Source organism: Aedes albopictus, chromosome 2 (assembly GCF_035046485.1).
Source record: "Aedes albopictus strain Foshan chromosome 2, AalbF5, whole genome shotgun sequence".
NCBI lineage: Eukaryota > Metazoa > Arthropoda > Insecta > Diptera > Culicidae > Aedes > Aedes albopictus.
In genome coordinates, this window is record NC_085137.1 from 249374837 (window position 1) to 249400106 (window position 25270).

General features: G+C 41.9%; 1 protein-coding gene across 2 annotated transcripts in view; it reads left to right on the forward strand.

Moving 5' to 3' along the window:
- Positions 1-25270, forward strand: part of LOC109424163 (E3 ubiquitin-protein ligase TRIM9) — a 540509-nt gene that overhangs the window by 449742 nt on the left and 65497 nt on the right. For both annotated transcript variants that reach the window (XM_029859592.2, XM_029859600.2), the window contains exons 2-4: positions 11742-11837; positions 15966-16097; positions 16176-16277. In XM_029859592.2, coding sequence (XP_029715452.2) covers positions 11742-11837; positions 15966-16097; positions 16176-16277 — 330 coding nt within the window. The remainder of the gene's footprint in view (positions 1-11741; positions 11838-15965; positions 16098-16175; positions 16278-25270) is intronic.

A 25270-nucleotide genomic window follows, 5' to 3' on the forward strand; every position in this document is an offset into this window, starting at 1 on the left:
CAACTGACTAGTGGTAGTTGAAATATTGAAAAATAACCCGAGCAAAGTCCAACAACAAAATGATAGCAAATCCAAAACACGATTTGTAATCAGCAGCAAATTGATATCACATTTTGATATCGGTTTATCTTGATTAAAGTTGATTTCAAATTTTGATTTCGTTTTGCTGTCACTTCAAAATATTATAACCAGAGATGGGATCATTGATTTGCAAAGAGTTACATTCACTTGATACTATCTCAGTTCAGAAGCATTCTATCAAAAAACTATGTATGGATCAATTGAACCTTGTAGTTTTATCTAGAAGTTCGCCGAATAGCATTAGGGTCGCACACGCATACCGCTGTGAAGGGAACTCTCCATGCGGTGAATGTAAATTACATTCACGCCATGGAAAGTTGCGTTTGCTGCCTTCTGTTGAATTTATTATTGGAGCTACAATAGTACATTGTTCTGCAAAGCTTCAGGTAAAACAAAAATGAAAAAGTGGTACACACATTAATTTTTGCTACAATGTTTCTGAAGCGAGTTATTCTCAAGTGAATGTAAATGATTGCAATTGAATCATCCCATCCTTGATTATAACTATTATAAAGTGTTTAAGTAATTTCAAAACTTCTAGGCATTCTTGTATAATATATTTAATTATACATCATTTGTGCAATCATCTTATTGCATTTAGGTTTCCATATTAATCGTAAAAACTCTACATATAACTATTTTTCCATTTTTTGCTCTGATAGCAAAAACAGTTATCAATTTGCTATCACTGATGGCAGAAACTGTTTTCAACTGGCTGTCACGGGAACATTTTTCTGCTCTCATTTTTGATGTTTTAACCGTTAAAACGACCAAAACGACAACAACCTCAATTATCAAAATTTGCAATATCACAACATCAAAAGCAGTTTTCAATTTGCTATCAGACTTTGCTCGGGAATGCACTTTATATTTATTAAAAAAATAATCAACATGTTGTAACTTCTTATAAAGTGCCCAAAGATTTTGCCAAAAAATAGTTTCTCAACTAATCAAAACTTTTTGAGAAATTCTAAACTATTGTAAACTTTTCAGAAGCGTCGCTCAGTGTGTCTGACTCTCACATCCAATAGTAAATCAGCTGTAAATTTAGACTTATCAAACAACTTTGCCAAAGACACTAACTCTCTAAGTAATTATGACCCTGACATATATAGGATGGAATTTTTGGTGTCAGAATTAGGTCTATTTGTCTCTGTAATCACAGAAAAAGATGCCCCTAAGTGGTATGCAGATCCTCAGATATGTCTCTGGTTCAATAACTGCTCGCACATCTTGAAGCGTTTTTAATTGAATCAATGACATTGCGTAAATTATTGAAAAAATGTTTAATTCGACGGCATTATTAGTTTTATGCTGCAAAATCTAAATATCTGGCAGTGCAAAGTAATGAATATCAACGGTTTAGTCTTTGGGAGAAAATTAGATGAATATGGGTGGTACTAGGCCAAAGATGGGTACCATTAACCTTCATGAAGGAGTTTTCATACTGCTGATAGCAATAACTTGGCCCTCCGAGCCATTTATCACAAAACGGATTTTTAATAGAATAAAGTTGCTCTTGGAGCAGTAAAAATAATGCAATAATATATTCACAAATTCGGGCAATTTTGTCTGATAATTCTGATTCGAAAATAATGTGCATTTTCATGACGTTACAACGCGAGCAGAACCCTGTTTGAAATTGAACTGGCGTTGTAACGTCACGAAATGTAAAAGTCGATTATCCAAAATGTATATGTTTTTTTTCACTGCATTGAAGAACAAACCAATAAATTTGAATGGTGGGAGAAATTTTCAGTTTAAAATAAAAATCCGAGCAAATTTTTCAAGATGTTGGTTGCGCGGTAGAGGGGGTCGAATTCTAGCGCGTTGTAACGTCACGCTACAAATACGCATTTTAAACAAGTTTTTCTAATGAAAACTAAATGTGAAACAGGTCAAACATATCGAAAATTTTACAAGGAATATGAATATGATAAAATATTTTGAGGTTTACAGTCGTTTTTATGAATTAAAGTGAAAAATCTGACTACGAATGCGTAGAAACGTTGTAACGTCACGGTAGAATGTGCCTTATCTCGACGGCGTGATGAGTTATATGACAAAATTTAAATATCTGGCGGTGCAAAATAATGGATCTCAGCGCGCTAGTCTTTGGAACAAAACTAGAAGAATATGGGTGGCACTAAACCAAAGATGAGTGCCGCGTGCCGGTGCCATTAACCTTCATGAAGGAGTATTCATACTATTGATAGCAATAACATGGCTCTCCGAGCCATTTATCACAAAACGGATTTTCAATAGAATAAAGTTCCCCTTGAAGCAGTGAAGATAATGCAATGATATATCCACAAATTCGGGTAAATTTGGCTGATTATTCTGATTCTAACATGATGTGCATTTTTGTGACGTTACAACGCGTTTGAAACTGAACGGGCGTTGTAACGTCACGAAATGTAAAAGTCGATTATTCAAAAACAAATCCGAAATTTAAATGTTTTATTCCATTGAATTGAAGAACAAACCAATAAATTTCAATGGTGGAAAAAAAATCATAATATCATAAAAATCCTAGCAGATTTTTTAAGATGTTGGTAGCGCGTTAGAGAGGGTCGGATTCTAGCGCGTTAAACGTCACGCTACAAATACGCATTTACACGTTTTTCTAATGAAAACTAAATATATCAGAAATTTTACAAGGGATCCGAATATGAATAAATATTTTGCGGTTCACGCTCGTTTTCATGAGTTATAGAGGAAAATCTGACTACGAATGCGTCAAAACGTTGTAACGCCACGGTAGAATGTGTCTATATTTGTCAAGTCACCTGATAATTGTCAAACATTTTGAAGGTTACGTTTAATGGTGTAATGGAGAATTGTGTGTGAGTGATGCGTGGGCAGAGAGGAGAAAGAGAGAAAGTAGATAGAAAGACACAAAAAGGGAGAAAAGGGATGGATCAGAGATTGAACCCAGAACCTTCTGCAAGCGAATCAGAATCGGTATCCACAAGACCACCAACTCTTAACTGGCGGTCTTTGTTATCGAATAGCCCTAGAAACTAGAAACTAATGTACTATCGTGACCATTTACAAAACAAAACCCGTGCCGGTAAAGTAAGTTTGACAAAAAATGCCACTATTCCATGACACCACAATGTAATAACACGTCAACAATGTGGATCCAATTTAAATTGTGACAAAGTGATGTGTCGTATCGAAATTAAAATCTCTTCCCACAAATGCTCGACAACAGAAGCCATCTCACTAATTGTCACCATTGTTTCCGCATCCAAATGCACACACACACACACCAATCGGCACAATTTCCTAGTCGATAAAATTAAATTGAAAGATAAACGAATCGAAACCACTCGACAATTTACCTTCTGACTGACGCAATTCTATAGGCATCCAGGTTGGTTTGAGGGCGGCTGGAACCGTTCAACGGGTGAAATATAAAACAAACATTAACGAAATTCAGATTGGGTGGCTTCCACGTCCACCACTCTTTTGCGGCCAGTCAGTCGATTTCGTGGCTTCCATTAGAGGGCCACATTACCCGCCAAACAGTAGGTGGTGGTGGACAGCCCAGCAGCAGCGTTGGTTCCAATCAATGAAGTAAATCACGCGACAATCACAGAAATAAATATTTACATGATCTCATCACTACTCGCTGATAACGAGGTGCGTGCGGTCAACCGAGCGGCATTTGGGAGGGCGTCAGTTCGGTGCATAATTATGCATGAAGTGCTGAAAAATTAAGTCTACAATTCATTGGTAGTTATTTGATTCGTATTTTTAATGCAGATTTCAACAGGAATACTACACAGTTCAAAATTGTTACATCGAGTTCGCTGTAACAAATTGACCTCCATCGCTTTCAACACAATTCTCCATCGGATTGTAAAATTACAGGTTGTCTGCAGTATGTAACTTGCTTACAATTTTGCATGCGAGAAATTCTTGTATGTAAAATCGAATGAAATTAAATGGAAATTTGAACGTTCTAATATTTACGTCAAGTGTAGTTTTCAGAATTTCATTCTGTGATAAGGTAATAGCAAGAATAATCGCAGAGGTTTCTCAAACTGTGGCTGACGCGATCCAAGATGGAGTGAAACCTACGTTTAGGTAATGGAACAACATAATCTTTTGAATACCATTAACAAATCATGATAAGGCACAAAAACAATTCGAAAAAAAAATAAAGTGCGTATATTTTTAGTATAGGTCTGACAAGTCTAATAGAAGAACATCATGCCGAGTTCGAAAACATTACCAACTATGAGAACAGTTTCGATAATTCGTTGGACTCTGATTTGGATGAAGTGAGAACTAAGGAGTTAAAAAAATGTGAAAGCTCAGAGTGATCACGAAGTTTTATACATTCCAAACAAAAAATAAAAAATATTAGAAAGATGCTTTTTTTTCTAATATTGTTTTCATTTTTTTTTTCTTTATTTAGGATGACAGTATGTTTTCCCGAAGATTGTTATAGGGGGTTGGAGCTATAACGGACAACCTAAGCAAATGTGGAAATTAGGCATGTAAGACAGAAAAAAGACAATCATTTACAACAGCTGAACAGGTTTTGGGGGCGTTACAGGTACGTTTTCGGGTGTTTCAGAGGGTCTCACGTGCGTTACATGGGGTCCGAGTGGATTTTAAAGAGGTTCGGAGGCATTTCAGAAAGTCTCAGAGCATCTTAGGCTGGTTTCAGAGGCGTTTCGAAGGCGTTTGTGGGGGTTTCGGAGAGTCGTAGATGCGTAACATAGGGTCCGAGCAGGGGGGTCTTGGAGGCATTTCAGCTAGTTTCAGAGGTTATTCTGAGACCCCATTACAATATATTTTGAAACACCCCGTGAAATACCCTTTGATAAAGGTATTCTTGAAACTCCCTGATACGACCCTGACCTGAAGTGCCTCGAAACACCCCTGAAACCTCCGTAACCGTAAAGGCTCATGAGATCCCCTGAACTGTCTCTCTAAAGCCCCTTGAAACGTCCCTGAAGCCCCCTTTATACCATTGAATGTCCCAGAATTCCACGTAATCCCACTAAAAAGCCTGACAGAAGGCTCCTCAAATCCCCTAAAGGGTCCCCTGAAACGCCCCTGAAGCCTCTTGGAATCCCCTTTTTTTAGCTCTCTGGAATCTTTCTGGAAACCTCCTCAGCCCTACCTCAAATGCTCAGGAGCAAGACCTGTTCTCGCAAACTAGATTCCCTAATTGAAGCCCAAACTTAATTTATGCATAAATTTTCCTCTTTTTATGTCTAATCAATTTTTGCACAAATTTAAAACGGGTTACCTTACTTTGATAGTTTTTCAGTAAATTTCTTTAATTTTTTTCCATGTAAGAGAATTTTTCATAGTTTTATATTTTTGAAACAATTTCTCAAGGAATCCCTGGAAGAATTCCGAAATGTATCATAGTATCATATCATAGTAAGAATTTCTAGAGAAATCCTGTGAGGAATCGCAAAAGGAATCTCTGCAGACATTTCTAGTGAAAACCCATCTGGGCTGCCTATCTGGAGGAATCGTAAGAGAAGATCATTGAAGAAATATCTCGATGAATCCATAAAGGAATACCTTCAGAAATCCCTGGAAGAATCGTTAAAGGTGACTAAAGAAATATTTGCAGGTGTTCCTCCTGAATGAATCGCAGCAGCAAATATTTCGGAAAACACAGGAACGGCTTAGAATGGTACATCTCGAATAATCACAAAATTTGAGGTTTCGCCGGTATTTGTTTTCATTTGAAAAATGGATCCCCGGAATCACCGGAATCGGTTTCCCGAAAGTCCGTATATCGGGTCGAACATGACCAGAAGTATTTCAGACAACCTGAAACTAGCGTATTTCCAAAATCGCGATGTTTGAAGTGCCGCATGACAATGTTGAACTATTTTCAAATTTGGCTCCGGAACTTTGTTTCGGAAAATCGGTGAACTGATTCCAAAATATCCAAATGTATTCTTAGTGGCCAATCATCATGATAATATGCTTTAACTTTCATGACAAATCATGAAGTTTGATATGTCGCATGATGGTGTTTATTCGTCTTCGAAAAATGGACCCCGGAACCATCGGAATCGATTCCCGTGATATTCGCATATCGATCCCAAAATGGCCAAAAGTATTTTGAATAACACAAAAATAGCTCAGAATGATATATCTTGTTGAATCACAAAGTTTGAGGTGTTGGTGTCACATGAAAGTATTGAATCATATTCAAAAATTGACCTCGGAACCGGTTTCCCGGAACATCCGTAAAACTGGTTCCAAGGCACTTAGAGTAAAGTGGGGCAAAAGTTTGAGTGGAACAAGAGTTTCTTTAGAAGTTTTTGAGCTCAATTCTATTTCTTTCGGGTGTCAATGTTGTTCGAAGCCTTTTTGAAAAAGAGTCTTTCACTCCAAAAATTATGAAAATTGATCAATATTTCGAAAAGTTATGATAAAATGTTGGTTTTATGATCAAAAAATTGCAATATGCGATGTTTCTTCAAACGCATGGAATGGAATTGTAATGAAGACGAATTCGATATTTAATTTTGGGGCGTAACTAGGTATATTTTGAAGATGCTTCAGTATCTATAACTTTTTGAAAAAAAAAATTTGGAAATCATATTTTACACATACTGGGACCAAAGTTCGAATTGTGGGGCAAAAGTTCGTGTCATGTGGCAACTTTAGGTGAAAATCTAAAATTCAGCAATGCAATTAGTTAAAAAACATCGATCAGAGTTGAAAAAAATGTTGTTTTATCGGAATTTGGCGGAAAACTACTAATTTTTGGTGAAGTCAATTTAACCCTGATTTGGGTTAAATCCAGATCGAACATTAAAGTGTATTTCAGTTCCAACATCAAATGTTAATTGGTTTGTTAATGTTAATTGGTTTAGAGTATTACTTAAACCGAAGTGTGAAAATTGTGTGCTACGGTTAGCGAAATTCCACAACCACTTAATTCGAACTTTTGCCCCTTTTTTTGAACTTTTTTTTGTGGGACAAAAGTTCGTCTCATTCGACACACACATATAAAAAGTGTTGTAACTCAAATCTGAAAAGTAGTAACTTTGTTCAGCTCAATTTTAGCTCATGGATGGTAGAATCACCACACGGTATTCATTTGCCCCACCTTACTCTAATGACCGGGATGGACTTTCAAAAAACTAAACTGTTCTCAAATTGAAAATTCAGTTTTTACAATATGGACAGTAGACAACTGACACTGAGGAAGATTACAAGTGGTAGTCGAAATACGCGTATCTGTCAAAGGATAAGCAAAAGAGGGCGGAAGTAAATGGTACAATACGTGATTACACTAATTCGAAGAGAGTACTCTGCTAAGAGGGTTTGAAAAGTCGGTAGGGTCAAGTGGGGTAAGATGCCATTTTCCAAACTTTCATCGTTTTCAATGATAATAAGCCTCATTTGTAAGGCTTCTAAAGTGGTAACATTAACCCTAAAAGGGATACCTGGGGTCCATTGGACCCCAGGCGCCTTTCAGAGCTCGTCCTTGATGGAACACACTCAGCGAGGTGACGAAATTGAGGCCATGAAGGTATCCCTTTTAGGGTTAACTAGACAATATTTGCTCGATACTTCAGCAAAAAGATTCACTAAACTATAGCATTTTCATCGAGAGGTGTTCAAAACACATCCGCACGATATAAACTACCTCGAAAAGTTTATTTGTACTCCGCACAATCGGATGGGATCTTTGGAGTAATCCTGATTTAGCTGGATCTGTGTGGATTTCAAATACTTTGATAGGTTCAATGAAGTATTTCTCCGCCTGGTTTCTCGTAATATTTCATAGATGCTGAAAGATTTATATCTGAACATCAACCCCAATTACTGCTGGTGTTTTATAAATTAAATGATTTTTAACAGTCTTTGTAAAATTTAAGTAGAACTTATCCTACTGAAACGAGAATCTAACCAGCCGTCTCCGGATCCATAGCCTTAACCTGTAGGCTAGTTGGAGACCCCATAAATGTAGTTACTTCAACCCAAGTATCATTTTTTAGTCAATTAGACTAAAATAAGTTCTTAAAAGTATCATACAACTAAAAAAGGGTATAGAGTTGTATGATGGTTCACAAAACCTCTACTATGCAAATTAGTCATTAAAATGTTACTTGGGACTGGATTGGGAGGGCTCAACTGAATGGGCCCTGAAGAGGACCAAAAGTGTAGTCGAAACGTTGGGTACAATCAAACAGTATCGTTTGATTTCCTCGAGACTGCTTAGCCGTTTCCGTAGCATAGTTACTTGGGACTACATATGTTGAAATTTGTTAAACAAAATTATTTCAACATTCTTTCAGAAGTTTTTTTTTTTGATAATGTTTAAATTGCTACTTATGTTATCTGGAAAAGATGTTTTGAAGTTATCAATTTGACGTTGACCCCGGATTATGGTACCTATGTTTCCGATCGACGGTACCCTTTCTTTTCCATAGACATAGTTTACGCCAAAAAAAAAAAAAAAATAATAGTAGGTCACGTTCGCTGTAGTACTAAAATAGTAGCAATGAGCTAAATTTTTGAATGGTGCGAAGGGTAATTCTCCATTTCTGCAATGAAATGGTGCGAAAAGCGTGGGTATAAGATTCTTTGCCTAATTTAATGTTGTTTGAGAAAAACTTTGAGTAACTGTATTGTTTTGCCCGTGTAGCTGCCGGCTTAGAATAGCACTACGGACCACCTGTTCCGGGGGTAAAAGTCCACCAAACAGGTAACCCCAATCCAAGGTGTCAGGCGACCCGTGCTGAGGGATGAATGGTTGAGGGAGTTTAAAAGATGCTCGATCTTTAACGGAGCCCGTAGCGTGGGTAGATCGCCTTTTTGGGTTGCGTTGCGGTGTTAGATCTACCAAACCGAAAGCTAGTGTCGTCCTATTTTTAATTTTGGAATATGTGTTCTGATAATTATAGGCATTATAGTATTTAGTCCTTGCTACTGGTGTTGTGATGACTTCCAGTCTTTGAATAAAACTAAGTTTACCAACTTTACTTTGCATATAGTTAAAAACCTCACCATCTGAGGCTAAACTCAATGCAAAGGAAATCAAATTGGGTTAGGGATCCATGTATGTACTAACTCTTCGAAGACTGGAAAGTGCTAGTACGCAAGGAACATACTAGAATCCTTATTACTGAACACATGTTTCATTATTGGAATGGTATGGCTACTAATGTTAAAACCCGGCTCTTTTACTGGGGAGAATTTAGCGGTAAACAAGGGTGATGCTAGGTTTCCGATGCATGGCCAATTATCAGTGCTCTTGTTTCGTTTTCTATAAGAAAGAAATTTCTAAGAAAGCAAAACAAAAACTGTATCAAAATCGATACTTTATTGCCCTTCAATGGCAATTGAGTAATGCGACATGCACTACACTAAGGATACGGGTAATGTCACAATAGATCTAAAAACTGGTCGCAGTGACAGACCCGAACAGGAATAAAAAAAAACTGTATTGTTTAAATTGCAAGAAATGGAGGCAACAACAGTACTGTTGCACAAAGTTTTGCTCAAACAGCATCAAGTTAGGCAATGAATCATAATACCCTCGCTTTTTACACCATTTCATTGCAGAAACGAAGAGTTCACCTTCTCTCCATACAAAAATTCGGCTTATTACTACAAATCTAGTACTTCTTGATTGCGTTCTATTAAAACTAATGTCTACCTAATGATTATTTGATTAATATTTTAGTCCTCTTCTTGCACTATCTGCCGTCCACCTCGCAGATGCAGTGCACTCTCAGCATGCCTGTTTCGATCAAAATGCACGACAGGGGTTGTAGATTCTTACCGAAATACTTTGGAGTTATCATAAGAGCAGTTTTAGAGTTTTGCCCTCCTTAAATTAAAATCTTGTTGGAGATATCTGAGACCAACCTCGGAGAAGTCATGAAAGCTTATTTGATTGGTGTGACGATTATTTCACAGACCATGCCCACTGCCCAGTTCTGAGATATTTTGTAACATGCATGTAATCTGATTTATACAATGAATTTAATCAGAACATCATGTTCCATCTGCTCTTGTTCACACCCATATCGCAAGTTTTCAAAGACCATAGAAATTATGCTACCCGCACTGCTGCAACCGACAGCGCAGTTAATTCAGTGCACCAGTCACGCGGCTACCAGGAGTGTAAACACTTCCAAACTTCCGTAAGCAGCAATCCAGTTTCCTGAGTCCTGACAAGCATTCCGAGAGTGTTTTCTGCCTGGCAGACGGTGTCATTCAAATTCCCCAAACGTTTTGGATTATGCAAAGCACGACCGACGACCGGCGATTCCGGCTGACACAACATCGTTACAAAGTTGTGACCAAGACAATCTTGCGACGACATCCTGTGCTCCGCGCGCCCAAAGTTAAAAGACCATCCCCTCTTACTAAACGGAAACCGGGGGAATAGGATGAACGGAAGAGCTATTTCCTGCGGAGGGTGTGAGAGTGGTTCGGAAAATGGTTTCCTTGGTAGTATGGAGACAAGTAGCAGCAGCAGCAGTAGCGTGGCCAACGCTATCTAGATGGCCGTTTCCGGATGACCTACATTATGAATTCCATCCTTGCGTGTGGCCGGCGTTGAGGGTGGAAACTGGGAACAGCCCGGCCACCGCTATCGAAAATTTTCTGCAATTTTAGATAATCTCAGTCACCCGGTTTACTGTGGGAAACAAATGTATAATTCGCGACAAAATGTCCACAATACATATTATGTAAAGTGTAAAAAACGGATGGGAAGGAGGCAACCTTCATACAATTTGTCTAGGATTTACTCATCTACGAATTTGAGTAACTTGCCTAATGCTAATGCTGCAATATTTAGCAAAATGTAGATTTCAGGGTTTATTTGTTCCATTCGTCGTCAATTTCCTATTCCTGGCATAAAGTGACCCAAATGCTAATTTGGGTGTTCTGCATTTTGCGCTAGTGCTAAATTAAATTAATAAACTGCGGCATAGTTGGGAAACGCTTTCCGCTAAAATGCGTTGCAGTCACGATGATGCTCCAGAGTGCGATATAAACCTCCCCTGGCCTGCTGCGATTAGAGCCCTAAAACTGCCGACTTTTACATGCCAACTAGATAGGACTTCCGAACAGTTTGCGAAAGGCGAAGCCTACTATACTGTGCTGCAGCAGTCTAACAAAACTGGTTCGCGTGAGCGCGCTATAAAATGCAGATCAATTGCTCCATAAATCAGTCAGAAAGAATTTATTTGCACTTTCGCGCCGATAAATCGACCGCCGGGGCAATTACTCTAAATTACCGGATATCATAGACTTTGGGCGTGCGAATGTATTCACCGGCCGGCAGGCAGGCAGCTGACGATAAGTGCAACAGTATAGTAGCAGCAGCAGCGCAACCCGCTTCCGGAAGCCGCGAAGCAGTTTAATTGGGTGGGGATTTATGGCTTCAGTCGTCAAGTGGTTGCCTGCTTACAAGAGGAGTCTTCAACAAAATGCGGATGAATTTATGACTTCGACGGTGTTTACATTCTGAATGTTGAAGTGTTCTAAAAAAATCAATGAAACATGCGGCATTATCAGACGGGTTACTGTAATAACTGCTTACAGAATTTTCTTGGAAAATCCTTCAAATTGTTAACATTTTATTGAATCTATTGATGCATAATTACTAATCTATTTTCAAATGTTTCTTCTTATTTCAGACTGAATTATCCCACAACCTGCAACAGCTGTCAGAGAAAGCGAGATCGACGACAGAATTTATCCAAAGACTGAAAGGAATGAGCGATAAAGTAACGGTGAGTATCAGATGTGCTTTTGATTCTTCTGCAAGAAATGGAGGGTATTTAATCTGCTCATTATATATCCGAGCGAAAAGCTAAGGTAGTGTAGGGTTTGGGATCACCTTCAACTAAGCCTAGGGGGGTACTAACCCTGACGGTCGGCACAACTACCCTAGCCAGACATAATGGAAAGCTGGGAAGGGTGCACCAAAAAAATTGGCCTGTCCCGGATGGAAGGGAACAGGGGGTTGCGACCGTTGTTAGACCCTCAGGAACCACAGAGTAGGACTCTCTTTGAACGAAAGTTGAGCGGAGGAGGAAGAAGATAAACTCGCTATTTGAGGAGGTCAGAGACAACAAAACAAGAAGACGTAAGAGAGTAGGTGTCAAACGCGGGAAAAACGACGCGCTCGTCATCAAAACCGAACGGTCTAAGTAATGCAAAGCGACGCCAAACTCGTGGATCTGGGTACCGATGTGCGCAGTATGAGACGTACTCGTACGGGTGAAATGATCCTAGAGCCCGAGCGCGACAAGGAACGCCGCCTACAAAAATCTGGCGGAAAAGGTCCGTGGCGCAGGGGTCGAGGTGAAGGCTCTCATAGCAGAGGCGACTCTGAAGGTAAAGAACCTAGACGAGATCACTATTAAAACGGAATAGCTTGTTACGGCACTGCGGCAGCAGTGCGAGGTGCAGGTGATCACAGATGTCGTTCGGCTACGGAAGGGGTCGGCTGCGGTATGGGTAGCCTTGGTACAGCTACGTGTGGCGGACGTTAATAAGTCCGCTAAAGTAGGGAAGGTGGGCTGCTCAGTATGCCTTCTGACCTTTCATGAGCCACCGGAGGTTTGCTTCAGGTGTCTGGAATCACTACACAAGTCATGGGACTGCAAAGGCCCTGACAGGAGCAAACTGCGTATGAGATACGCCATAAGGCACAAGGTTGCACGAGTTCACCCATGTGTCTGAATTGATCCGGGACATCCGTAAACAACAGGCACCCAATGCAATATGTTGCCCTAGGTGCGCGGCCTTAGATAAAGCCGTAGTGAACAAATCGCAGTAGTGCAGGTAACGCAGCTGAGCCTGAACCACTGTGATGCAGCTCAGCAACTGCTTTGTCAAGCGGTTTCTGAGTGGGAGACGGATATCGCCATCATAGTGGACCCATACTGAGTATCCGCTGGACATTGGGTCTCGGATGGGCCCTAAAAAAAGGCGACGATATGGACGACGGGTGAATACCACGTCCAGGAGTTGGTGTCTACTACCTATGAGGGCTTCGTGGTCGCCAAAGTCGCGGGGTCTTCTTGTGTAGCTGTTATGCGCCTCTGCGGTGGCCGATCGAGCAGTTCACGCAAATGCTGGACCGCATAACGACCGCGCTAACAGAGCGAAGGCCGGTGGTAATAGCGGGTGACTTTAATGCCTGGGCCGTGGAATAGAGAAGCCGTTTCACGAACCAGCGGGGTCAGATCCTGCCAGAGACACTGGCCATATTCAATGTCAACTTGGCTGGTACCCTTAGTCGAAACGGTGCGGAGTCGATTATTGACGTTACTTTTTGTAGTCCTGGTCTAACAAGTAGTTTCAATTGGAGAGTAGACGATAGCTACACTCACAGCGATTCGGTTCGCTACAGAATCGACTACAACAACAGTAGGCAGCCGGTAGAGGAAGAAATGGCTAGGCCAAGGCTAAGCCATCGCAGGTGGAAGACATCATGCTTCGACGGAGGGGTATTTAGGGAAGCGCGAAACTTACTTGGTTTAGATGGCGCCGATCTGGTAGCGGTACTCTCGCGTGTGTGCGATGCGACAATGCTTAGGTGAGTCCACCCTAGAATTGAGAAGCCACCGGTTACTGGTGGACTCAAGCGATTGCGGATCTGCGCGCACCTGCCTACGCACGGGGTAGGCGGCGGATGCAGCAAGCACGATCTGAGGAAGAGCGAAAAAACGGCGGGTGGTGTTCGCCGCTGCAAAAGCCGCATTGAAGACGGAGATAAGGGCACGCAAAAAGGCTTGCTTTGTGGGTCCCTGTCAGAGTGCCAATGCGAATCCGTTGGGTGATACCTACAGGATCGTGATGGCCAAGACGAGAAGTGTAATGGCTCCTACAGAGCAATCTCCAAAGATGTTGGAGGGGATCATCGAGGGGCTTTTTCCACGTCATGATCCTAGTCCTTGGCCTCTTTTCGTAGGACAGTCGGGGATTGGGGCGATGAGTAGAGGGTAACCGTTGTGGTACTTGCGGGGATAGCAAAGTCTTTTAGCGTAGATAAGGCCCCAGGACCGAACGGAGTTCCGAACCTGGCCTAAAAAGTGGCTATTGCAGAGGCTCTCGAGATGTTCAGGTCTGCCATGCAGAAATGCTTGGACGAGGGAGTTTTTCCATAAGTATGGAAGAGACAGAGCCTGGTTTTATTGCCCATCGGCATGTAGACCAATATTGATGGACAGGGCGGGGAAGGTGGTCGAAAAGATCATCCTCAATAGAATGTTGAGGCACACCGATGGTGTATATGGTCTCTCGAGTAGCCAGTACGGCTTCCGGAAGGGGAGGTCGACTCGACCGTAGACGCTATCCTGTCGGTTACAAAAACCGCCGAGATTGCGCTCCAGCGTAAGAGGACGAGGATTCGCTACTGTGCAGTAGTGACTCTGGATACAAGGAACCCGTTCAATAGCGTCAGCTGGCCGGCTATTACCGATGCGCTCTTGCGTCTGGGGATACCCGGGTAACTGAACAAGATTCTCGGAAGTTACTTCCAGAATCGAGTACTATTTTTCGACAAAGAGGTGGATCGAAAGTGCTTTCACATTACCTCCAGAGTCCCGCAAGGTTCCATCCTGGGTCCGGTGCTATGGAATGTCATGTACGACGACGTGTTGAGGTTAGAGTTCCCGGTGGCGGTGGAGATTGTTGACTTCGCTGACAACATTACGCTGGAAGTCTACGGTGAATCGATCGAAGAAACAGAGTTGACTACTGCCCACTCGATCGGGGTTGTGGAGGCGTGCATTAGATCCAAGAAACTGGTCCCAAGCAACACACATGTTATATAAAAGTTACGACAGCGCAAGTTTTGGTTGTATAGAAGTTTATTTTACGTTATTTCAACACTATGTTAGAATTATGTAAAATAAATTTCTATACAACCAAAACTTGCGCTGTCGTAACTCTATTATAACAAGTGTGTTGCTTGGGGTGTTGGCTTACCACACAACTGAGGACCACGAAAGTCGGAGCAGCCAACGGTGATCAGGCCGCGGAGAGAACATCCTGGTAGCGTTGCTGTTGTGGGTTCGGTCTACTGGGTTGGATCCGAGCCCGTGGTTGGAAAGGGGTCTTTGGTAAGGTCAGGGGCAGGTGGAGGCCCTACTGTTAACGCGATTACTTGTTCGATTGAAGGTCGTGTTCGACCGTAGCGCACCTGTATGATCTCGACCTGCGTAACCGACTCTGATCCCTAGGACCACCTCTTTATTAGCTAGGCTCTGATGCTCTCAAACCTATGGAAAGAATCCATTGCTCACACATTTCTGCATAATATATCTGAACATCACTGACTGGATCCTCTGTGATAATTATCTTTGAAGCCAAATTTTGAGCGCCGTCCGGACTCAAGACATTACCTTTTCTAAAAGATTCTGCAATCCCCATAAGTTTCTCATCGTTGACCCTTCTTACATCACCTTCCTGCCCGCCACGCGATGATGAAATGAGCAATGGTCATCGGCAGGGAAAGCTCTCAGTTTATAACTGCGGAAGTACTCATAGAACACAAATCCGAGAAAGAGACGAACCAGCCAAGGGCTGAAAGTCTCTTTAACCCTAAAAGGGATACCTGGGGTCCATTGGACCCCAGGCGCCTTTCAGAGCTCGTCTTTGATGGAACACACTCAGCGAGGTGACGAAACTGATGCCATGAAGGTATCCCTTTTAGGGTTAATAATGACAAATCAATCAAATCCGAGAAAAAGGTTTTGTCTCAGTTGGGAACTTATACCAAGAAAAAGAAAGAGAATAAGAGGTATGGGCATGTTCTAGGAAAAGTTTCTCGCTCCATATCTGTTCCTTATCCTTACATACTTACATCGAAAGAAAGTCATACAGTTTCTTCTTCGTTTATTCACCAGGAATCCTGCATCGAGTTTGAACGAGTGGTAACGGCACAGTGTGAAGCGCTAATAGAGTCCATAACCGCACGGAGGGAGGTCCTACTGGAAGCCATCCGACAAGACAAAGATACCAAAATTAGAACACTTAAGGTAAGGTTTCATCATTTTTCTCCCACCGTGTTTATCTAATGACCGACTATTTGTCTTCTCTTCTCATTCATTCAATAGGACCAACAAGCGAGTTGTACAGGGAAACTGCAACAAACCACCGGATTAATACAGTTCTGCATCGAAGCGTTAAAAGAGACTGATAGTGCGGCGTTTTTACAGGTACTTAAATTTAATTTCGCTTGATTGCTTCACATTTGTTCCTCTGCTGGTCCGGAATCAAAATGTTTTGACTGCGTTTGTCGAGTGCGTCCATCCTGACACAATCATCGCCAACGGACGACGATGGACGTTTTTCGATTTGGTGACCCGTGTGATATGCCACCGCTCTCGTTTTGTCCTGCCTGCACACGGTCAAGCACTCACTCGACATTGTTGTCGGTGCGCGAGACAAAGCGTGACTACCGGGCTGGTCCAATGCCAACCATTTCAAATGGACTGGCTATTTTTCTTTCGCCAGACGACAGCCACTACTGGCCACAGTAGCAGAACGTACGTGAAACCATCTGATAATGGTTACGGTCAGAAGTCTGCCCAAAATTTATCGCTGTCTATTGGTTTTTGAAGCAACGTTTGTTTGACAATGAAAGAGGAAAATTGTTTTAAGCGAGGGCAAAGAAGAAGAGAAAACAAGGTATTGGCAGTATTTGCAATATGTACTTAAATTAAATCGCGTGAGTGTTTCTTTTCAAAAGGGCCCTCACCTCAGCGATGGTGTATGATTTTCAGGCAATCCGTTCTTTCTCATTCATTAATGATGATTTCAATAACTCAATAATTCTGTTTCACGTAATCTTCAGGATTCTTTCATCAAAAATTCCTACAACAAACGTATAGGTGTTACAATGCCCAACATCACTGAATGCAATAATATCACAGAAAGAAATTCACATATAGACCCAACCAACCCAAACCCAAGTGTTTTTATCTGCTCTGCGCCCGAAAACAATGACGCGCAGGACCCGTGCCAGATTGTGCCGGGCGCGAAAAAAGCTGTTAGTGGGAAACAGAAAGATTTACGGTCAGCAGTCACATATCGGAAGGAATTTTCCGGTCTTTTTGCACTTTGTATTTTCCGGTTGCTCCGGTTCGTCCGTTGTGGCTGCCGTGCCGACAGCCGCGGGTCTCCAAATATTATTGCTATTTGCCATGACTGCACTGCATTGGTGCGTCCCGGTATCTGTGCGTTTGGGTCTGTATTTTACCATTATTGCTGGATAGTTTTATAGTCATGCTGATAGAGATATAAGTATTAGGGCGGTTCAAATATATAAAAGGTAAATAATTGCAACACGGCTTACACATGAGAAACATCTCTGTTACAAACAATACAAACAACTAGCCTTGCCGCTTCCAGACCTCTGAAAAAACTCCCTCTTCCAGGCATTTCTCCATAGCAGACCTGAACATCCCGAGAGCGTCTGCAATAGCTACTTTTAAGGCCAGGTCCAAAACTCCGTCCGTACCTGGGGCCTTACTTACGCTAAGGAACTTCGCTATTCCCGTAAACTCCTCATCGGCGACCCTCTCCTCATCGCCAGCACCAGCCATCGGTTGTCCTACGAAAAGAGACCAAGGACAGGGATCAACGCGAAAATAGCCCATCGATAACCCCCTCCAAAATATCTTGAAACTGCTCTGTATGAGACATTAAACCTCTTGTCTTGGCCGTCACGATCCTGTAGGCATCAAGGATTCGCATTGCCACTCTGACAGAGACCCTCAAAGCAGGCCTTTTTGCTTGCCCATATCTCAGCCTTCTGCGCGACGTCGGCAGCAGCGAACAGCATCCGCCATTCGTTTCGCTTTTCCTCAGTTCGTACGTGCTGTATCCGCCGCCAAGCTCGTAGGTAGGCGCGGCGCAGGTCCGCTATCGCTTGAGTCCACCAGTAAGTCAGTGGTCTCCCGCTGGTTGGTAAAACGACTTCCCCATTCCACGGCCCAGGCATTGAAGTAACCCGCTATTACCGCCTGCCTTCGCTCTGTCAGCAAGGTCGTCATACATTCCAGTGTATGCGTAAAACGCTCAATCTACGAAGTATACCGTAACTACGCTAACGCTAACGCTAACGCTAAAACGCTCAATCGACCACGGCGAAGGCGTATAGCAACTACAGAAAAAGACCCCGTTTACTTTGACGACCACGAAGCCCTCGTAGGTAGTAGACACCAACTCCTGGACGGGGTATTTACCCGACGTCTATGTCGCTGCCATTTTTCTGGACCTATCTGCGAACCAATTGCCGATGCCGCTAGGTACTCGGTATGGGTGCACTGGCGATATCCGTCCCCAACTCAGGAATTGCTTGTAAAAGCAGTTTCTGAGCTGCGTCACAGTGGTTCAGGTTTAGCTGCGTTACCTGCACTGTGATTTGTCAGCCGCGGCTCTTGTAAAGGCAGGGCACATTGGGCCTCCCGCTGGAGTTGTTCACGGATTTCCTGGAACAAATCAAACACGTGGGTGGACTTGTGTCTTCGCCTCCGTATCGCCTACACAACTTGCTCCTGTCAGAACCTTTGCAGTCCCAAGACCTGTGTCCTGGTTACAGTCACCTGAAGCAAATCTTCGGTGGCTTGTGCAATGTCAGTTGGCATACTGACCAGCCCACCTTGAGCATTTAACGAAATTATTTGCGTCCGCTACAGGTAGCTACGGGCATGATGCCCATAGCACTAGTGGTGGCAGAGGACGAAGAGTGCTTCCAGAGACGTGGCAGAAGAGGCGTGAGACGGATCACCAGAACATCGTCTACGTTGAAATGGCAGAGGGTATGGGATTCCTGGACACACAGGCTCATATCGAGCGTGTATAAATGGATGAGTAGGCGAGGTGAACTTTCACTTGACACAATTTCTGTCAGGCTATGGGTGCTTTAGGTGATATCTGCACAGATTCGGACGTGTGGGCTCCCCCGCATGTCTGGATTGGGAAGACTGCAACCGCGGAGCATATGCTCTTTGAATGCCCACGATTTATGGAGCAAAGGTTGAGTATGCAGGAGCAGCAACAGCAAGTTGAGTTCGCCCCCTCCACACCCGGTAGCTTGAGTCCAACGTGTAGTCTATAGTACAAGCCAGGACTCAAGCATCCAGGAGAGAACGGCCAACTTAAGGCGGTAGCTGGTGGAACGCCAATCAATAGAGAGCACTCATGTACGGTCCTTCTTCTCGAAGTCATCTCTTACGGGCGTACCGTGAAGGTGAGGAAAAGAGAAAATGAGCTTTTAGTGGTTCGAAAACCACATAGCACGAGGAACCACCTCTTGGGGTTTTTTTTCCTGTTGGGTACATTTTCCACTGCGACAAGCTTTTTGATCAATTGTGAACCACCTCATGGGTATCTGACCAGCAGATTCTCTCATTCTATGAAAACAGGTAGCTGTACCAAGTCTACTTGTGTCCCAGTCAAGCCCTTCCGTAGCCGATCGGCTGCGGTGACCACCTGCACCTCGCACTGTTGCCGCAGTGCCGTGACGAGCTCTACCGCGTCAGTGATCTCATCTTGGTTCTACACCTTCTGATTCGCCTTCGCTCTAAGAGCCCCCTCCTCAACATTCCCGCCAAGGACCTCTTCTGACAGACTTTTGTAAGCGGCGGCATTGCGCCCATTGTTGCGCTTGAGCTCTAGGATCATTTCACCCGTACGAGTACGTCTAATACTGCGCACGTCGGCTCTCAGATCCACGAGCTTGGCGTCGCTCCTCATCGCCTTCAAGACATACAAGTACTTAGACTGTTCGGTCTTGATGACGAGCGCGTCGCCCTACTTGCACTTGGCACCTACCCTCCTACGTCTCCTAGGTTTGGTGTCCTTACGCTCCTGTTAATTTAGCGGTTTCTTTCTTCTCTTTTTCTGATCAATCATGATCCAGGGGGGTCCTCTGATCCTTCTGATACGCCCTAACTTGTGGCTGCTGAGGACTTAGCAAAGGTTGCAATCCCCTGTTCCCTTCAATCCGATACGGGACCGATTTTTCAGGCCTACCCTTCTCAGCTTTCCGAGACGCCTGGCTGGGGTCCGACTTAACGACATTACAACCGTTTTTTGGGAATAACAACCGCCTAGCCTTGCGAGCGCCGCCTGGCAGCTCCTCAACTGACGGCTGCCTCAGATCAAAAGCTGCTTGTTAAATGTAGTGGCATCCACCGCACTTTTTGGACTACCCGCGAAAGCGAAGGCCTCCTTCTGGGTATATTTTGAAACCTTTGACTTCGCAGGTTCTGCCACTGGCGCAGTTTCCATGGGTTTCTCGCGGTCTTGCTTGGCTGCCGTCATTGACTTTCGAAGTCTCAGCAGGGCCTGCTTGAGGTCCTTGCTGATGTTGGACTTCCTGGACGCAAAGTCAATGATGGAGTCAAGCTGCTGTGCAGCCACCTGCATCGTAGAGAGCCCATCTCGATTCTTGTTGATGGCCCTCATCAACCACGCTCCGTCCAATACCTTACCCGACAATCTAGCCAAGAGGAAATTGGGTTGCCAACGTTCACACCTCCCTACTCCTCGCTTCTCGCGAAGGGATAAGCCTTGCCACTACCGCTACCTCCACTTTGATTTTAATTATTGTTATTATTCTTGTTTGAATCCTACGACTTGCACGGGAAAAAGTTCCGCCACGCCAGAGCACTGTATTAACATATTAAAGGAGGTATGCACTTCAAACGGAATCGCTCAAGTAATTTTTGTTCAGTGCATTATTTTTCCGTGACCGGCATGGTCAAGAAATTTAACACAGCAAGCCCCATTTGATTTGACGTTTCGTTTCAGCTCTGCACTAGGATCCGGAATAAAGCGACGCTTTATTATTTCTTGAGCGATTTCTTTTCCTGAATTTTCCACGCATCGAGATAGGCCAAGAAATTTCTTGCGATCAGCGTATCACCCATTAAGGAACAAAGTTCAAAGTGGTGTCCAGGTATCAATATTGGCGTAGCTAGGGGGGGTTCCAGGGGTGCCTGGCACCCCCTAGAACAAATTTGGCACCCCCTAGAATTTATCCTTGGCAGTTACCTGAAACTTAAAATTTCGCACAACAAATTCCAATATTTATTGATGGCACATTCGAATAAAACTTAAGCACACCCAGAATTACTTATATACCTGTTGTACGTTTTGGCGTTTTGGATGTTGCTAAGAACAATCAACAGACTTCTCCATGGATTCCTCCAGAAATGACTCTTCATACAGTAATTTCTCTAGGCTTTCTTTATGGATTCCTCCCGTTATTTCTTCAATAAACTTCTCTCGGGATTCTCCAGGCAGTTCGATGGGGTTGTACACAGAGCCGTAGCGTGCGGTTGGCCAGGTTGGCCCCCGCCAAGGGCGCCAACCTTGGAGGGGCGCCGAAAAGACATACAGCTAGTGGCAAACAGAATGAATGTTATCAAAATTTCACTTTTCAAAGTATCTAAGATTGATCATGTGTTTTTACGTTCTTCCGATGTTGCCTGGAAATTTATCTACTATTTTATTTTGAGAAACTCAATGTGTTTCTTTCTGATAAGATGCTCCTAAAGGCCTATCTCAATTTCTGCATAACTCGATCAAGCATTGATTAAAACGACATGTTTACTCATTTTTTAAGTATTCCTATTAAATAAAGCCCATAAAATATATTTTCAAAAATTTTAATAATTTTTGCAACACTCCTTGTTTAGCATTAAATTTTGGGTAAATTTTGTTTACCGTGTATGTCAAACAGGAGCATTTATTGTCAAAAGTGAGCCAATGTGGTGTCTTTTGCAACCCGCCGTTTCACTTTCGTTACGTCAAGGTTGACCTCGAATGTCAAACAAGACCTGCTCATCATTATTTTATTTTCAAGTTTATTAACTATTCTGTTATTGTTTAAGTTCGGAAAAATTACTATTGAGATCAGAAAAGCATGCTCTTTCGTGTTATGCAGCAAAACCTGGGAAATATTTTTCATTTTAGGACCCTATTCTTAAACATTCTTTTGAGGCTACTTCAGAGGGCATTCGTCACATTGATTCAAATACATTAGTGTTTACAAAATATTTTGAAATGGAAAAGTTCAATTCATATAATTGTTGAATATAACTTTAAGTTTATTTGGACTCTTGTAAACCTAGCACAAAAAATCATGAATTTGGCATAATTTCAGATTTTTTTTCCAGGTATTCCGTTAGAAAATCTGTCATTTCATTCCTTCAGGGATTTCTTCATAAAATCTTCTAGGGTTTGTTTTAGAAAATCCTCCAGAGACTCATTAAGAAACTTTTTTAAGGATTCCTTAAAAAATTCTCCTTTAAAAAAATTTGTAACATAGATTGTTTGAGGATCCCTGAACATCATCAAGTAAAAAACACAGAAATAAAAAAAAATCGAGGGAAATTTGTGTCTTAGAAACACCAAATTCCAACTAAAGAAACCATAAAAGAAAATAAATCATCACATTTTTTGCAAATTGACAATGTTCAATTGTCATGGGGCGTCAATCAGGATGCTTGCCAAGGGCGCCATTGTACCACGCTACGGCTCTGGGTACATACTATATATATCTGTAGAGAATGATCCGGCAATTTCTAGTAGAATTTCTTTCGAAATTCTTACTATGGTGCTTTTTGGAATTCTAAAAATTTCTCTTGGGATTTTTTCAGGAATTCCTGGTGGGATTATTTACGACAACCTTCCTGGATCCTTTGAGAAGTTCCTCCGGTGATTCTTCCAGGAATCCCTGCAGAGATTTTATTCAGAGATTCTCCAGAAATTTCTCATGAAATTCCTCCAGGAGCTTATATTGGCCTTCCACCGAGAACTGTGGCTAGGATTTCAGCAATTTCTATTCTCCAAAAATTCTCACTATGGTACCTTCAGGAATTATACTAGGGATGTTCTTTCAAAAATTCTTCCAGAAAATCTCCCTGGGATTTTTCTAAAAATCTCTTCGCTGATTCTTCCAGAGATTTATTCAAGGATTCAACCAGGACTTCCTCCAGAGGTTCTTCCGGAAATTCCATAGGGGATTTCTCCAAGAACTTCCATTGGCCTTCCTTTATGCATTCCAGCTGGAATTGTTCAAGCAATTCCCATAAGGACTCCTTCAGAAATACAGGGGATAGACAAAATGATCGGGACAGGCAAATTTTTCCCTTCTAAAAATTTTTCAAATAGCTGTAACTTTTCGAAAAGTGCAACAAATGTTCTCAAATTTTTACTGTAAGTTGATCAACTAGTTGTGTATCAGACAATTTGGAAAAGATTACACTATATGTTCTGCACGAAGTTATAAAGATTCTAGTAAAAGGTATAATTATCCGATAGCCAACTTTGAGCTGTTATATCTCCGGATTCAATGAACCGAATGCAATGAAATATTGATGATTTATGAATTTTATAATGCGCTTTGAAAAACTTTTGACTTAACTTAAAATTCTTAACACGGAAGAAAATTATAACGATTAGATTATTTTTCTAATAAAACACTAAACTTTCTTAAATTTCAACATCGTTTCAAAATTCAAGATGCTAATTATAGTTCATTTAAATTCCCTCTAATTGTCTTATATATAAACATATTTTGAAAAACAGTAACAACATAGTCGGCTCGGAATTTCATTGAAAAAGTAATGTAATGTGGGATGTATATTAAAAATAGACCAATTTACCAAAAAATCATAAAATAAATGAAATCGCTTAAACTTTTTGTTTTGTTAATAATTTCAAGTTGAGTCAAACGTTTTTCAGAGCTCATTATATAGGTCATAAATGGTCAAAATTTCATTGCATTCGGTTCATTGAATCCGGAGATATAACTGTTCAAAGTTGGCTAGCGGATAATTCTACCTTTTTCTAAAATGCTTACTACTTCCTGCAAAATAGTGCGATATTTTCCAAATTTTGTGTACTGATACACAACTAGTAGATCAACTTACAGTGAAAATTTGAGAATATTTGATGCACTTTTCGAAAAGTTACAGCTAATTGTACATTTTTTGAAAAGTGAAAGTTTTGCAGTCCCGATCATTTTGTCTATCCCCTGTACTTCCAGGGATTTCACCTGGCACACTTACTTGCGGCAATACTTTCGGGAAACCTTCCAGAGATTCCTCCTGCGATTCCATCAGGGCTTCCTCCAGTATATTTCTACCGATTCTTTCAAGGAGAACTGTAGGTATTGCCCCAGGCATTTGTTAGAGGAACTTCTCTTAGGATACCTCGGCATTCCTGATTCTAGGATTTCTCTAGAAATTACTTCTATGATACCTCCCGGAATTCTAGGAATTCCTACAGATTCACGTTTCCCAAACTCCGTTTTCGTGGCGCATCAGCCAGCCTCTGGCAGGCTCGCTAAAAGGAATAGAAAAAGTGAGCCTGCAACACGTGGGGGCGCCACAAAAACTGATTTTGGGAAGCACTGCTCCAGATATTCCAGCTGGGATTCCTTTAGCAATTCCTGCGGTTCTTCCAGCTATTAATAAATTCTAACTGTGGTAGTTCAGAAATTGTGCTACGGAATCTTCTAGAGCATTCTCCTGACTGTTATGCTGGGATCTTTCCAGGTAATCTTCCTTGAATTCTTGCAGAAATTTCTTTGGTTGTTCTACCAGAGATTTCTCCAAGGACTCATTCAGGAATTCCTCCAGAGATTTTATTCAAAGATTCCTCCAGAAATTCCTCGTGGAATCCCTGCAGAAACTGCCTTTGGCCTTCCTCCAAGAATACCTCAAACAAGTCCTCCTGCGGTTCCAGCAACTCCTTCGGAATTTCTTATTATGATACGTCCAGACATTCTTTTAGTGATTCCTTTACGAATTTATCCTAGCATTATAGCTGGAATTCTTCTAGAAAGTCTTCCTGACATTTCTTCAGAAATGCATTCTGCGTTTCTTTCAGGGTCTTCTCTATAGATTCTTTCAAAATACCTCTACCGGTTCTTGTAGGTACTTCTCTAGGCATTTCATGGATCCCCCCAGGCATTCCTAATGGGGGTTCTCTATAAATTCCTGTATAGTTTCCTCCAGCCATTCCTCCTAGGAATTCTGCTGCGATTTCTACAATGACAGAGTGCATTTAAGAATTCCTCTTGATATTTTTTTTTCAATGACTTTTTCAGAACCTTTCCGATGATTACTCCAGGAATTTTTATCGAAGATATTTTATCCAAGGATTCTCTCATAAATTTCTCATGGGTTCT